At 35.8% G+C, this 16,319-nt stretch overlaps 1 protein-coding gene across 1 annotated transcript; it reads left to right on the top strand.

The window, feature by feature from the left end:
* The first annotated feature begins 8,068 nt into the window (after positions 1 to 8,068).
* Positions 8,069 to 9,599, top strand: LOC144649544 (uncharacterized). Its single transcript, XM_078509062.1, has 2 exons — positions 8,069 to 8,116; positions 9,226 to 9,599. Exons 1-2 carry the CDS (start codon positions 8,108 to 8,110, stop codon positions 9,571 to 9,573), a joined length of 357 nt encoding a protein of 118 aa, XP_078365188.1. The 5' UTR covers positions 8,069 to 8,107; the 3' UTR covers positions 9,574 to 9,599.
* Positions 9,600 to 16,319: the final 6,720 nt, after the last annotated feature.

The following is a 16,319-nucleotide window of genomic DNA, read 5'->3' as shown; positions in this document are numbered from 1 at the left end:
GTGTTAAGTGATCGAATGAGCTTAAAATATCGGGAAATGATTTTGGTTTGCACCCTATGAAAGAGCAAATGACATTATTTAAAATAAAATATCAAATAAAGTTACTATGCCAAGTTTAAAAGGAAAAATCTAAACCTGTTTATCAAACCTATACTGATAAATTTCTAATGTTTCAATCCATGCATTGTAACTTAAAATTTTTCCAGGCTAAATTGATTATCCGACCATTTGCCAGTAAGGAAGTGATGAGAACATATTCAATATCGCCCTTTATACAGGACATCAGGGGTCTGGCGTTAATAGTTTCGGAGGTGGCCTGGTTGCAAATGGGGTCTTTCTTGGGCTACTCATAGTTTTCTAATCCATTTCTTGCCAGTTGTTCATTAGGAAAGCAAAAAATAGGGACACGTTAATTTATGGAAGACAACCGAGGCTTCTTTTTTACTTTTTTAAACTGTAACTTTGTAATTCTGTTTAAGCAAATAATACTTCGTGCATGTAAAGTACTTAATTCAGTCCCAAAAAAAAAAAAATAGCGCACGAATGTATGGTGCAATTAAAAACTATCTCTTAACGACAAAATTTGAGTTAATTCATTTTTAATGTATTTTTAGTGTCTTTGCGCGGAATTGACCTTTTATTTTAATACTGTTCCGAAGGATAATAGAGCACTCAGCCTCTTCTTATGTCGGTAAACGACGTAATGGTTTGCTATTACTGAAAATTAATCTGTTTTTTAGAATGATACGATTTTTTTACCAATAAAGAGCCTTAGTTAAATTTTAGGATGTCGTCAATTTGTTGTCTTGTTTAAAATGTAGTTAGCAAAGGGAACACCTGACGAGACAATATTTCTTCTTAGTTTCAGTAGCTGAGCAAAGGCAATATCACCCCCACTTTTAAAAATGATTTTTTTTTCTGGCCGTATCATGTTCCTTTTCATATACAAAGAAAAAAACGTAAACGCGCTTTCTACATTTAATATCTTGGTGGGCAACGATGCAATGAAAACCGGAAACGAACCTAATTCACTCAGTATTGAGTTTCTGAGTGTTTTTATTAACTATTCTGCCATCCACTTACCTGATTTCCGGGTTGTGAGACGTCGTCCTCGTATAGCAAGTGCTGAAAGAGAGCAGTGTGTTTCTCTTTTCCTTTAATGTTCATTTGAACAGTTGTCGATCTGATTTACTTTTTATGAATCAACAGCTTTCACCAAAGCAGGGCTGTGTTTGTAGAAGTAACAATGAGAAGTCTGCCTGAACACATTTTTGACCCTGTGATTGTATTTCTAGATAAAGGTTGTGAAATTTTGTGCGATGTGGGTTTGTCTTATCTCATTTTTTACTGGTTTTGGGACAGAATTATGAGAAAAAAAAACAGGAAAGAAGATCTGTATAGGTTCTCAAATGTGAAAATAAAGATAGAGAAATTGATTTCAAATATTCATGGCGCTCAGTCGTTGTTGTTACAAGAAATGTTCCAAACACGGTCAACCTTTTTTATCATGTCTTCACGCTTGAAACTATACACAAGTTCTAAAAGGTAGAGAACGAATAAAAACATAAAATATAATAAACAGCGAATATACCATGTAAAGTAAACGTCAGAAAACTTCACACATCATTCAATATTCCTCCTTCAAAACAACATTTATTGAGGTGTTTTATAATTCGTATTTATTATGTAAAAAAAACAAAAAAAAAAACAAACAACAAGCTCTTTCAGCAAGTATTTGCGTCTTTTTGCGACCCAAAAGCCAAGTCAGTTTTGTATATTAATATTTACTCACTTTTCAGTGTAATGACTAAAACCCAATCCCTTTGAGACGATTTTGGCAAAATTGGAATTTAATATGATAATCGTGAATTGAAAATTTGGTGTGATATTACAACTGTATAGTGTATTAATTTATTCCAAACTTTTTAGAATCATTAAATAATGGATAAAAATCTTGCAGAAATAATGAATACTGGTTTAAAATGATTAATATGCTAATTTTATAACCAAGGAAAATTAGCACTGTTCAAGAAAGTGATAAATATATTTAGTGTAGACCCAAAAGAAAATCAAAATTAAATACTTGTGGACAGTCGAAAAGAAAAAACGAGACTGACAGATATTAAACTTACTAAACAAGTTACGCAAAGACATAATTTACAAATGATTCAAACTGAAATTAGGGTAACATTAATATTGTATATTCTTGTCTGGAAATTGAAAAACACAAAGAAAGTGTTTGTTCAGATTTAATGCTGGATTTCCACTGATACGTATTTTTTTACGTGCGTGAACAACCTGCGTAAACGTGTACGCAAGACGTCTATACATTATCTCTATTTTTTTTTTCACGCTCGTAAGTGCACGTAAAAAATTTACGCGTCAGTGGAAATCCACCGTAACAGAACTTTAAAAAAAATCTCTGATATATACAGCAGTCAACAAGAGTTCGTGTTTTATTTGTTTATCAAAAAACGTTGCTTAGATACAGATATTGAACTCAAAAATGAAAAATGCATAGCTGCTTATACATAAGCAGAAAACTGATACTGGCTGAAAGCAAATTACAAATATATACATCAACGAAAAAACAAAAGAAATTCTTAGATAAAAAGCAAATGTTGATTATGTTATTTCATCATTAATTACGGCGTGCTCCATTTCACGCAGTTCATGAGCGTTAATACATATCCAAATAACATTTCGTAAAATTTTCTTTCTTTTTTCGATTTGCCTTCTTTATTACCTATTATCGTTCAATAAATTTAAATAACATGTGCAAAAACATGGGTACGTGACGCGCGAAAAATGACAATGATTTAATAAGAATACCCACTCAATAAAAGCTAATAAAATGTTTGTCCGTTTTGCTGGGGAAATCCTGGGAGTCTGAAAGAGAAGTAAACAAGAACGAGGGCAAGTACCTTTGAACATCGAATTAGGTGTGTTCACGATATATACCGTATTTATTCGAATAAGCGCCGCCCCCGAATAAGCGCCGCAGTGCCAATGCGGTGCTTATTCGAGGAATTCCGTTCAACTAAAAACAGCACTACAGAGCAACTCTAAAACAAACTTGGACATTTCTTTCCATCAAAAGCGATGTTTTGCAGTTCAAGGTGATTGTTTTACCTTCGCACATAAGTTTTCTATCCAACATTCTTACAATACGTAGGTCTGTAAATGTTTTGAAGGCCGCGAACTTGCCAGGACAGCCAGCTAGCGCCAATTCTCTCTTCAGCAAGAAACAAATACTGACTATCAAAAAAATGCAATTTTCAATTACTGTAAAATATTAATTTCTTTGTGGCGCTCAAATTTGAAATAAGCGCCTCCCTCAAATAAGCGCCGCACTTGAGGAGCGAAAAATTTATGCGCCGCGGCGCTTATTCGAGTAAATACGGTAGGCTTATTCTTGTTTCTTTTAAACTTGTCTTCTGTTCTTTCACTTAGCTTAGAGAGCTGTTACAATTTCGTACAAGCAGTAAGCTTCACCTAGCTGCATTATTGATCAATTTCTGCTGTTATATTAGAGACAGTTTATTGTCCCGCGCCCCTCCGTACCCCCTTGTGTGTGTGTCACGTGATCTAGAAAACCGTGTGCTCTTCGCAGTTTGTGTGTGCGAAGCGATTCGTAAAGGTTTGATAGTTTGATCGCCTTTTCTTTGTTTATTTGCCATCGATGTTCGATATGAGGCCGATGCCCCAAAAATATGCAAGTCTTCGTTTTTAGCGCTTATTTGTATTGTTTTCTTTCGTAATTCGGTTTTCTTTTGGTTCGAATCGCAAGCGTTGTATTTTGTAATTTTCAGCTGTACGGACAACAATGACGACAACTTCGATGTCTTTGATAACTCTACCGATGTGCGTGTAACAGATTAAACATCTTTCAGTGCCCAAAGTTTGTCTTGTGGCTTTATCCAACACGTGCACTGCCTTTGTTCAAACGAATCGTCTTTGTTAAAATTGACTGGCTTTTCACATAAACATTCCTTTCGCCTTAGACGGATGCGAAAATGAAAGGTTTCCTCGGCGTAAAAAAGGGCGGCGTATAAGCTCTTAAAAATTTCACTATTTCTTGATACAAATGTAAAGGAGTAAACAGCTTATCAATGAAGACAGCTAGCTACAGCTATTAGCTACAGTGGGCTATATTCATTTCCTTTGAGTCAGTTCAGGAAGATCATTTTTACTAAAACTTCAGGGAATCTAAAGTGATGAAGGTATGTTACAGCGCAATGGATTAATGGTTTAGGTATGTTGAATGGAAACCTCCCACAAATTAATTAATATAACCGATGCTCGCTCTTGTCTAAAATTTGTAGAATGTCGCCATGTTTTGAACGGCTAATGACACTAAACAAAAGACCTAGTAGGATCATAAACTAATACAGAAGGAGCGGTTAATTAAATAATTTTAGTCGGGCTATTTTGAGCCCCTGAACCGGTAAATAAGTTATGCTTTAAACTCAGAAATACCAAGCAAAACAAGGCAAAACAATGCAAAGCAAAGAGAAGCGCTGCATCGTTTTTATTTTACTATCGCTCCGCCTCGCTTCTTGTCTGTGAAACAAAAAATTGCATCAAACGTAATCAATATTCACTATTTCTTCTGTTAAATATGTTTTTTTTCAGGGAATTGCCTTTTTTGCTGTTGTGATTCTTTTGATGTCCAATGAAGCATCATGTCAGCTACAGGTTTGGAAAAGAAAAGTCAGCCATCGTCCCTAACCTGCCAGATCCGACCGTTGCTCCAAAGCCACATTCAGTGGACAGATGTTGTGTCAAGAGGAGGTTTTACAGAGATGGCAGAGCCTTGTTCAAATGCAGAAGTGAACATCCCGACTGTTTTGTAAAATCTGATCCTAGAAGCCCATTATTTGGGCTGTGCAAAAACGTAGTAAATAGCAAAAATGCCGTTGTAGGTTGTCAGTGCGCTGCTAAAATGTAAAATTTTATAATGTTTTTTGAAAGTGAATCTTGCAGCTTACGCTTAACAAAAACAGTGATAATATCGACGCTCGGTGCACAGCCTTAAAGAAGTTATTATCATAAAAAAAAATCCTCTCTTGATCCTGTTTAAAAAAAATATACATGCAAAGCGTAAATATTGCCATTGAAGTGATTCACAAAATGGCTCATTTAGACTGTAACACGAATGTTTAAATAAAGTGTCAGTTTTAATTGTAGTTGGAATTAGTACTGTTGATGTTTGGCCAGTAAAAGCGATGTAAACTATTCATAAAATAAGCAATATTTCGAAAGAGTGCTATGCTACAAAGTGGAATCAGTATAATTAGCCGAAGTGACTTAGCTATGAATGGCTAGAATCTCTTTGAAATGCCGGGATTCAGAGAATATAGAAAAATATGGGTGATTTCTTTTTCACTAGGCAGTGTCATAAATAAATTAAGGACGTTATTGTTAGCAAAGAAATTCTAATTAACCGAAACGTGCCGAGTGCTGAAAAAGAAACAGCGTTGTGGGAAATATTTTCTCTGCTAGCACATTATTATTCAAAAAATTGTTACCGCATTCCAACACATGGTCTGAACGTCCTTGTCACACATCAGTCATGACAGCTATACTGCGGTATCTTTAGTTTGCCATAATTCTTTGGAGGTGTGCTCATAAAGTTTCGTTTTACAAACCGCTGCCTTTGTCTATTGTAGCTTTGGAATATACGATTTTGTTAACAATTTTGTTTAATAGCACAGTTATACTGCAAAACTTACACATGAGGAGTATCGCCTGATTTTTACAAGCCATTGGTTTGTAAAACTACGTCCGATGTTTAACTTTAAAGATTATTAAAACTTCAGTTGCATCACGCTACATGTGTTCGTTTTTAGTAAAATTGGAAATTAATCCGAATTTGCTTGCTTTTTGCGGGCCGGGCACCTAATTTGAGTGTCGCGGATTGCGTATACGCTGCGCGCCACGTTCTAAAAGGCTAGCTGCAAAGCGGAAGTTAAAATTTTGTTCTTCCACCAAGAACGATCAAGATGCAAAATTTAAGTCAATCTCAACAGTTTGTCACATAAGATCAAGCCTTCTGTCACATGGAAGATTGGAAACTACGTTTAGCCGACGTTGTTTAGACGTTGGTTTTGAGAAGATTTACTGTGATTGTATCACAGATAAACCACGGCAAAACGAATGATTCCTTACAACATTGACAGCATAGCGAGTTCACCGACCAAACAAGATCACATCTCGATTACACCGCCCTGTGTACACCCGTCTCGTATCGTGCTCCTTGCGTGACGCGTTACTTGGTATATTGTCTTTTGGCGGGTCATTATTTTGTAGGGGGGGGGGGGGAAATATGTTCAAAATTCCTGTGGCCCCCCCTCCAGGCCATGTAAGTAGCAAGTGACCCCCCTTCTTTTTCATAGTTACGTGATTACCCCCCCCCCTCCCACCTCATATCTCCCTTTATATGCCTCAAGTAATTATTAATGCATGTTACATACAATCTTAATTGCACACTTGATCTAATGCAAAACGGAACGAAGTGACAGTTTTTACAAATTATGCTCTCATGGTGAACACAAATGTAATATCCATGCAAAATATACATTCCTTTCACAAGCTTGATTTTCCTAAAGTTGTAACAGGGACTACTTTCTTGTTGTTATAAATATCATGTTTCTATTACTTCTTGGGCTATTGCAGTGATAGTCATTTTGTAAAATAGAAAATTATTTCAGTCAAACCAGATATTTAGGCAGATAGGTCTGGTTTCTTTATTAACTAAAATTAATTTTGAGATAACAATGGAGTTTAGAGTGCAAACAGTATTTCTGTAAAATACAAATCACTAAAGCTGTACATAATAGTGGAGTTTAAACAAAAGAAAACAATAGAAATACTTATAGCCTAAAATTTCGCATCTCACTGTTTCACATATAGTGTTTGCACTCTTCTTTTTAACTATTTTACCCACCTCAAACTGCTTATCCCCCCTAAACTTCTTTATAAAAATTTTTAGCCCCCCCCCCCCCTCTTGCCACTCTGAAATAGCCTTGACCCCCCTTCTTTTTTTCCCTCCCCCCTCTACATAAATAATGACTGGTCCCTTATCAAGCGATTTATCGACACTTCTGAGAAATTTTCGCGACCTATCGGAATAATTACCGGCGTAAAAATGAGGTGACCTAAGTTAATGGGTAATGAGTCGTTCAAACAGGAAGTTGAGAAACGTTTTCGATTAGAATTCGAAGAAAGTGTCAACAACATTTGTCAACTGAGATCGGCGCTTCTGTCAGATGGAGGTGAAGGAAGGTGCATCTAGGCCCGCACTTTCTAGCCTGTGGTTACCACTAGTTTTAAAAAGCTTGCCCTTTGTTGAGTATAAGGCAAGGAAAAGAAATGTTTCAGGCCTCTGTAAATCAGTTTACTATATCGCTACATGTTCCTATTTTAGTTTAAAGATGTCTCTTTTGTTATTATTATATATTTCAGCAAGGGAAAGCACCCTTGATCATATACTCGCCACATGACACACATCGTTCGATTGGAAAAGTTCCAAGGCATCTGGAAATCAGTTTGTAATATCGCCACATGTTCGTATACTAGTATAAAAGAGTTTGGCTTGTTATTGTTCCTTCAGTCAGTATGAGGAAGCATCCATTGATCATTTACTCTTCACATTTCATGCATCCTTTGAGGTTGTCTTGTAAAACTATTCTATAAACAAGCACAATTAAGCATGCATGTTTGTGGTAGCTATACCTTTTCCCTAATAAGGTTGTCACTAAAGCGCAAGTTCAATAGGTAGTAAGCATTTTACCTTAAACACGAAGTCTTCCCACCGTCATGTGATTTAGCGGAGACGGCGTTTTAGGACAGAGTCAGCACGGAGTTAGTGTGCAAGAAATATTAAAAATATCTCCTGAAGTAATGCGAGCGATAAAGGAAAGGCAACATAGGAGTTCAAGCAATGCTAAAATTACCCCCTGGAATGACGTTAATGCGAATATATAGCTAGTTTCCTATCATGAAGACAACCATTACAACGATTAGTTGAAGTGAGCTCGAGTGACATCATCCGTCTTCCCTTAAAAAAAGTTCCTGTTGACTGATCAAAACGCTTGAACCAAAAATGATCAAGGTATTGCTTTTTTTTAACTTCTAGATTCTATGTTGGTTTTTCTGATACGTTTATTTTTACTACTAATTTTAGGAATGCAAACATGGGAAACACGTGTTATTTGTTTCTTGGATTTACTGTTTATTTCCCAGTCAAATACGAAAGGTAGCAAATTAGGAAGTAAACTTTGTGTTCACATAAGCCTGGTTCTCATATGATCGTCCCGTCGTCTCTGTCCTTCTGTCGCTTCAAAAGTTTGCTTGCTCCAATCACCTCGACATTGCCGCGGCGACAGGACGATCGGGGCATTCATGGACCAGCCTTATAAGCTTCATTAGCCACAGGCAATTAAATGTGTCCCTTTCCAGATTTAAGATTGCGATGCATCAATTACAAAAGGTCGTGTCGTAAATTGGCTAATAACATACAGCCAATTCGAGAAAGGTTGTCGGAAAAAAAAAGCACAAAAGTGCACACGACAAGACCGAAAGGTGGTCTGGTTATTTACTTGAATTTTGCAAATTGGCCTAAAGAAAATGTACAAGTTTCTATTTTTGCACGTGAAGATTTGTTTTTCTCTCAGCAGGCCTTTTTCTGTGGTTTTACTTTTACTGTTGAGTTTTGAAAATTCTTTGTTTCCACGTGTCTGAAGAGAAAGAAAACGTGCAAATTTGCGCGCGTTTGTCATTTCGCCATCTTATTAGTATTCAGCACGTGCAGTTGCTCTCTTTTTCTACCCATACCACCTTTCGGTCTTGTCTCGTGCACTTTTGTGCTTTTTTTTTCCGACAACCTTTCTGGAATTAGCTGTATGTTCTCTCCTACGCGAGATCATGATAAGAGCAAATCGAAGTCAGGGTGGTTTTGTATATTAATTTATCTAGCAGGCAATCACAACATACGAAAACGTCGTTTGAAACTGCTTTTGTATTTTATGAAAGTTGAGCTAACAATTTTCCTGTTTTACTTTTACATTTAATTGTGGCGCGACTGATAGTGTAAACTCATGATGAAAAATGGCTACTTTTAATGACTCTTTTACAATTATATGAAAACAACAAACTGAGCTTGTTATTAAATATGAAGACAAAATGCTGCAACCGAATGACATTTCTTTTACTGATACACAGGAAGCTGCAATTTTCGCCCTTGTTGTTATTTTTGTATCCGATGAAACAGCCTGCTGGCCACACGATCGGAATAAGCGAGGCCTTGAATACAGTCTTCTTCACAAGAACCACCATCTTGCTTCGGAGACCAACTCTTCAAGGACTGATAATGTCACGTCACGTTTCAAGCGACATATACCATTCGACAAGTGCTGTGTCAAGAGAAAGATTTACACTGATGGCAGAGTCACGTTTGAATGCAGGAGTGAACATCCCGACTGCTTTCCAAAACGAAGCTCATCATTTGGGCAGTGTGAAAGCATTGTTAATAGCAAAAACATTGTTATTGCCTGCCGGTGCGCAGCTTAAAGGAAAACATTGTCATAAAAAATTATATTTAAAAGTCATTGACAAATAGTTATTGTTAAATAAGTGAGAATGTCATGGTATTTGTGAAACGCTGAAGTGGAAAATAAATTGTTGAAATAAAATCACGAAACCGTTTTTTTAAATGGAGAAATCAGTCAAGATATCCGAGATAAAGCTCTATTTAGAATTCTGTATCGACTCCAAGGTAGCCTTCGCCGCAGACGAAACTACATCTTGGTTTACTGGCCGGGGTTAGGTTACATCTGCGACGCAGGCTACTCCAAGGAGATTTGTCACAAGAAAAATATCGATGTCTAGACAGTTTCAACTTATATAGCCCCGATAGCACCCTATGTCAGGCATGATAACGCGTACCCTCGCGATCGAAAGAAGTAGGGAAAGGCGTTGGTAAATCCCCTTCTTTGGGTTTTCGTTGTAAGAATACATCCTAGTAGCTTAGCTTTGGGCCTTGAGAAGATAGTCTGGAGCTTGTCCATCAGGAATAGACTGCTATTTACTCGCGATAGTGTCATTTTACGACATAGACTGACATAATTAAATCCGCCACCTACGATCGGCCATCTTGTTCCACTACTTCCTTTCCATGACGTCAGACATTAACATAAATTAATTGATGAAAAATTGCTCGAAGAGCAGCAATGGGATGTTATAAGGGAAAAATACCTTTATTATATAAACTGCAGTGGTATAGCGAGTGGTAGCAAATCGATAAAAATGGTATCACACATGTGTGATATTATTTTTGATAAATTTCATATCTCTGCAAAACCATGTATTATCCTCTATTAATTTCCCAGATGAATACGTGAAAACCTGTCATTATAACAAAGAGTTGTAAAATTAAGTACTGAAAACCTACATGTATGCAGTATTGTGCAATTGTTATTGGTTTTCAGAAAAAAGAAACAAACATTTTAGCTAATTTAAAGGGAACAGTTAACTTATACATTGGACAAAATTGTGACACATAAAATGCAGTGAATAGGGAATAAGATACTAATTTCCAGCTGTGTTGAGTCAGCGATCATGATGATTCAAACCGCTACAAATAAATTAATAAATACAAAATATGTAGTAATTTTGAAGCCAATGGAAATAAATATTGAGCTGTCCTGTATTCTTGAAGAATCCGACGTCTGCAATAAACTTGTTTGTAAACTTGAACTTTAGGAGTTGTGAAGTATAAGCTAAGCAGGATAGTTAGTTCGCAAATATAACATACATTTAATTAAAACTAGAAATATGCTGTCTCAAGTTGGTGAAATAAAACCTCATGTGTTTGCGTTGAATGTATTTAATTCCTAGAACCGTTTTAGTGATGTAAATCTATTAAAGAAAAATGCATTGTAAACGGAAAAAGAGCCAATATATAGACGCTTGTAAGCAATGGCAAAAGAAGCACTATTCGGTAGATGTGGTAATCGTGCTTTTTGTTACTGAGGTTCAGAGGACTTGCACTACGAAAATTACAATGCTTTTTTGAGTATTGGTGTATTTCAAGTGGGGGTATTGTCAATTTTCACTGTTATTAATCATGGGAGACCTTATCCAGGCCTTGCTATCAAGTATAGTTTTAACTAGGCCCTGGCATTAGAATCGTGCCAGATGACGGGTGCCTGGAATCTCTGGAGAACTGAGTAAGCGTTATTGAATACATTTTTCCTCATAAGTTTGCAACTTTGTGTAGAGAAGGCATCATGCTATATATACGGAATGAAAACACATGTTTGAAGAGCTTGCCGGTAAACTTATAAATTGGTTAAGCTCTTTGAGTGTAAATTTGAAAGGGATATTAGCTTTCAAAAAAACTGCTTAATTTCTGGCTGGCAAGAACGTAGCCACCCACACGATCGCCGCTAAAAACGACCGCGTGGGAGGCTAGCAAGAGCGCTAATGAGCTCAAAGATCCTTTGTTGTTTCTTTACCCGCGACACAGAAAAAATATTTAAAACGTCGACCTATAACTTATAGAGGAAGTTTAATAGTCAGCCATGTTCTTTCAATATTCAAAATTGGATTTCTTATAGCTCGAACAAAAACTGAAGCGCTCATGCTAATAAGGCAAAAGTTAAAAAAAAAAAGATTCCCCCACAATAATAATCTAACGAAAATAATGCGGACGAAAAAGGATTTGCAAAATATTTTCCATACTTTATGTGGAAATTTTCCTGTGTTAAATGTGAGCTCCATGTAACCTAAACTTAGTTTGACTGCAAGCATTCTCTAATACCACAAGTTGAACAAATGCTAGTAAAAAGTGATTTGTTTATTTCCTCATTGATCCATTCTGTTCATGAAGTCTGATACATTAAACACTAGTCATAAAGCGGGATGACGTTGCCCTCTCTTTTTTGAGTTATTTAATTTGTTGCGAGTGCCCCGTCAATTTAATATGTTGCTTCGTCAAATTCAATTAAATTTATTGGCGGTAAATATAATAGTACATTCAACTTCCCAAATTACAATAAAATCAACACAGTTTATAATTTTAAAAGTAAATAATTTAACTGAATGAAAATCTAACGTATTTTCTGGGAGGAGGCCTGAGAAAAAATGGAAGACTGAACTGGAAAACAACTCTACGTAGTTTTTATTTTAGTATAAAATACTAGTTTTCGAATTAATGCAATTTTATTCTTTCAGCCTGAAGGGGACGCACCAATTATCTTATGTGCTTTGTAGTACTGCTCTTGTAGTTCTGTTCTACAAGCATCAAACACATGTAGATTATACTCTTTTGAGGCAACAATATATAAACTTTCCTTTGTTAAAGGGTTCTTTATAAGGCGCTTATACAAAAAAAATTAGCATTTTCCCTTAAACGCGCTGGATTGAACTTTTAAAGTTCCCCTATAGTCGTATAAAAGTCCTAATGACTTAACTTCTCTGTCGTCATATGAGCGGTTAGGGAAATACTATAGAGTAAAATGTCCATTTTTAGGTTTACAAACAATGTAAGTTATCCCCCATTGCTTTACGAGAACGTATAAAAGCGGAAGGTTTCTCCATAAACAGCATAAAGGCAACCGTTAGTTGCAGTGTGTTTAAAAGACACAGCCATCCATTCTCCCTTTAAAGAAGGTATCTTGAGTGATCAAAAGCTTTGACTAAAATGATTAAGGTATGTTTCATTTAAGCTCCTTGAATGCTTCTTTGTATCCTTGTTTTTAGTGTTAGTTTTGCAGCTATATTTCGTAAGGGTTAAGCACCGCAACTTTTAATAATATAATGTGTTTCGCCGTTAAATATGTGTCATTGTGCAGATTAATATTGTAGTTTTAAAAAGACGTGTTATAAATTTGCAATAATGAAGAATGTTTACTACCTAAAGCAATAATTATCTTTAAGACAGATGTGTCTTAGCCCAAAAAAAGTATTTGTTTAAATTCAAACTAAAAGTAACCTTTAATAAACCAGTGCTCACTCCCCCAATAATTCGCTGCTTTCAATGCCTCATATGCAGATCTATGCGAAAACCAATAACTCAGTTTTAACACGAAGGCCAAATGGCATTTATTTTTACACAGGAAACCTCCGTTTTCTTCCTTGTTCTTCTTTTTGTATCCTACGAAACAAACTGCTGGCCACATGATCTTGATAATCAAGCACTCGACTCCAGCCTACCACGCGGGAACCACCATCTTGCTTCAGAGACCAACTCTAGGAGTAATGTCGCATCACGTTCAAAGCGACAGATAGCTATCGACAAGTGTTGTGTCAAGAGGATGCTTTACACGAATGGCAGAGTCTCGTTTGAATGCAGGAGTGAACATCCCGACTGTTTTGCAAAATCAAATGCTTCAAGCCCATTCTTTGGTCTGTGTGAAAGCGTTAAGAATAGCCAAAATGTTGTCATAAATTGTCGGTGCGCAGCTAGAATATGAAATGTTCACAGGGAAAACGTCATTTTGATGTTCAAATTATCTGCCATTAACTAAACAAAATGTAATGGAATCGATTTAATGGACTGGATTGTAAAAGATTGTCTCATTCTTTTTAAAATAAAGTACGAATTCATATTTTATGAATTATGGAATTCTGTTTGAATACATTGACGTCTCAATTTATCTTAAGTTCATTTTGAATTGTGTGTATGTTTGTACATGTTCCTAAGTTAAATAACGTTCTCTACGGTTAAGGGTGATTGGATGGGAAAGTGAGGGAAAAGTGATAATTACAAGATTGTGTTCAAGCTGACGATACTAATTTTTATAAAAAAATATATGAGGAAAAAAAAAAAAAAAAAAAAAAACTCCGAAGAAAAAAAAAAACCCCCCCCCCAAAAAAAAAAAAAAAAAAAAAAAAAAAAAATTTATATATAATAATTTTTTTTTTTTTTTTTTTGCGAAGGATAGCGTTCCTTAGCAAGTGTTAGAATTATTTGTTTGGTGTTTAAAAATATTACAACTTGCAGCCCAAACCAGACAAGGACAAAAATGTGCAAAATATACTGACACTACCAGAAAAGGACATTTATTGTTTTTTTAAATTAATTACAATTGTGGTAAAAAATTATTTACATCGCGTAACTAACAGTAAACATTTTTTAAGACAATTGGTGCGACAACCTGGGATGTCAAATAGTCTCTTAATTCTCAAACGCAGAGCGTGAAAACTGGCCATTGGCGGAAGCAGGTTAGCCAGCTTGTGATCTTCCTTGCTTACAATATTGTTAAATAATTTAAATGATAATGCTTCACGTCTGTCTGAAAAGTGTCAGTTCACTAAACGTAACGGCTAGCCACAGTAGCTCCCTGCGTTCCCCTTTACCAGTGGCCAGGAAACTCAACGGCTCTGGGCTTGATTGTGCGCGTGCGCAAGAGATGGTGGTAAAACAACAAGGTTTTAGAAGCCAATCAGATCCGGTCGCCTTTGTGTGGCGGGCTTTCTAATTAGCCAAGAGGTCGATCCCGATCCCTGGCGCAGACCAGAAGGCTCGCGGCCTCTGGGGACGAGATTGGAAACGATCTGATTAGCAAAATGCTGCCCATGCGCAGTATATGTCAGAAAATTGTGAGCGCTTCGTTATATTAACAAACTGATTTTTTTCTAAATCCCGTCATTAGAAATTGATTAATTTTTGCATGCTTTTGGTTCGTTTCCTCAGAAACGAAATGGTATTGTTTTGGATTCGATGTGAACTATTTACACAGTGGAGGCTACCATCCAATCAGAAGAACGCTCGTAACAAAAAAGTAAATACGTTTGACCGATCGAAGGCAAGTGTTCTTCAAATATCAGAAAGATAATCCTCAGAATGACCAAAAAGTATTGAGATTCGTTACAACTACAGATATCTGACGACTGCACTAGTTTCAACTTTGATTAAAGCGATAGATAAGCTCATTCAGTGTTTAATTGTTAGGTAAACATTATAGCTATATTCTGAAACAGAAGAAAATTTCCACCAATCAGAGTGTTTGCACGCGTAAACAAAAACGGGATGACTTGGTGTATCTCATGATTGCTTGCACGAAACGGCTAGCGTGCGCTACACTCCAAAACGGGCAAGCGATTGAAGAGAAGCAAATATGCAGGTAAGTTACAAAGTTAATTTTGCGTCATGTAACAAAGTAATGTATAAATGTGGGAGATTGCCATATTCTATTTGTAGAGGAAAATTCACATCTTTGGTCAAAACCTCTTTTTGCTATTTGGAACTCGAAAAAGAAAACATTTCTGGCTCATATAAAATCGTGGAGTGCGCATTCAAGTAATGGCTACGAAATACCATGATTACCGGGCAATTTCGTTTGATTCAGATCCCTCTTGTATTGACGCAGAAGTTTAAGAGTTTCTAGATGCAATAAAAGTTCCTTTACAAATTCATGTCCAAATCGTATCGTGTTTTAGTGAAGTGAGACCACACTGACAATTATTTTTCTAAGTAACAATTTTATACTGCGTCATAACAAAAATGTATCATTTTATACCGCGTCATAAGGGAAATGTATCTTTTTATACTGCGTCATAAGAAAAATGTATCATTTTATACTGCGTCATAAGAAAAATGTATCATTTTACACTGCGTAAGTATTTTTATATTGTGTCATAAGGAAAATGTATATTTTATACTACGTCATAAGGGAAATGTATCATTTTATACTGTGCCTTAAGAAAAATGTATTATTTTATACTCGTCATAAGAAAAATGCATCATTTTATACTGCGTCATAAGGGAAATGTATCATTTAATGCTGTGTCATCAGGGAAATGACTGATTGTATCATTTTATACTGCGCCATACGAAAAATGTATCATTTTATACTGCGTCTTTAAAGGGAAATGTATCATTTTATACTGCGTCATAAGAGAAATGTATCATTATATACTGTGTCATAAGAAAAATGTATCATTTCATACTGTGTCATAAGAAAAATGTATCAAAAGTACTCCCGGTTTCTTTAAATGAATCGCCTTTGACAGTAGGTATTGGAAGTTTATATAAGTGCCATGTTGTTTCAATATTCAGAATTTTTATTTTTTAATCTTGACCAGAAACTGAAGCGCTAATAATTTTCCTATCTTAAAACAAAACGCAAACGAAAAAAGAAGTGTAAAATATTTTTCTCACTTTATGTAGATATTTTCCTTCGTTAAATGTTAATTCCATTTTATCCAAACTTTATTTGTCTGTAGGTAACGTGTATTGCGTTTTTAGTGTTCTCTTTAACGACACTAGCTTATCAAAATGAATGAATGCAATAATGTTTTACCAAAGGAAT

This window comes from Oculina patagonica, chromosome 1 (assembly GCF_052425735.1).
Source record: "Oculina patagonica isolate OP01 chromosome 1, crgOcupat, whole genome shotgun sequence".
Taxonomy (NCBI): domain Eukaryota; kingdom Metazoa; phylum Cnidaria; class Anthozoa; order Scleractinia; family Oculinidae; genus Oculina; species Oculina patagonica.
This window is presented reverse-complemented; position numbering and strand designations above follow the sequence as displayed.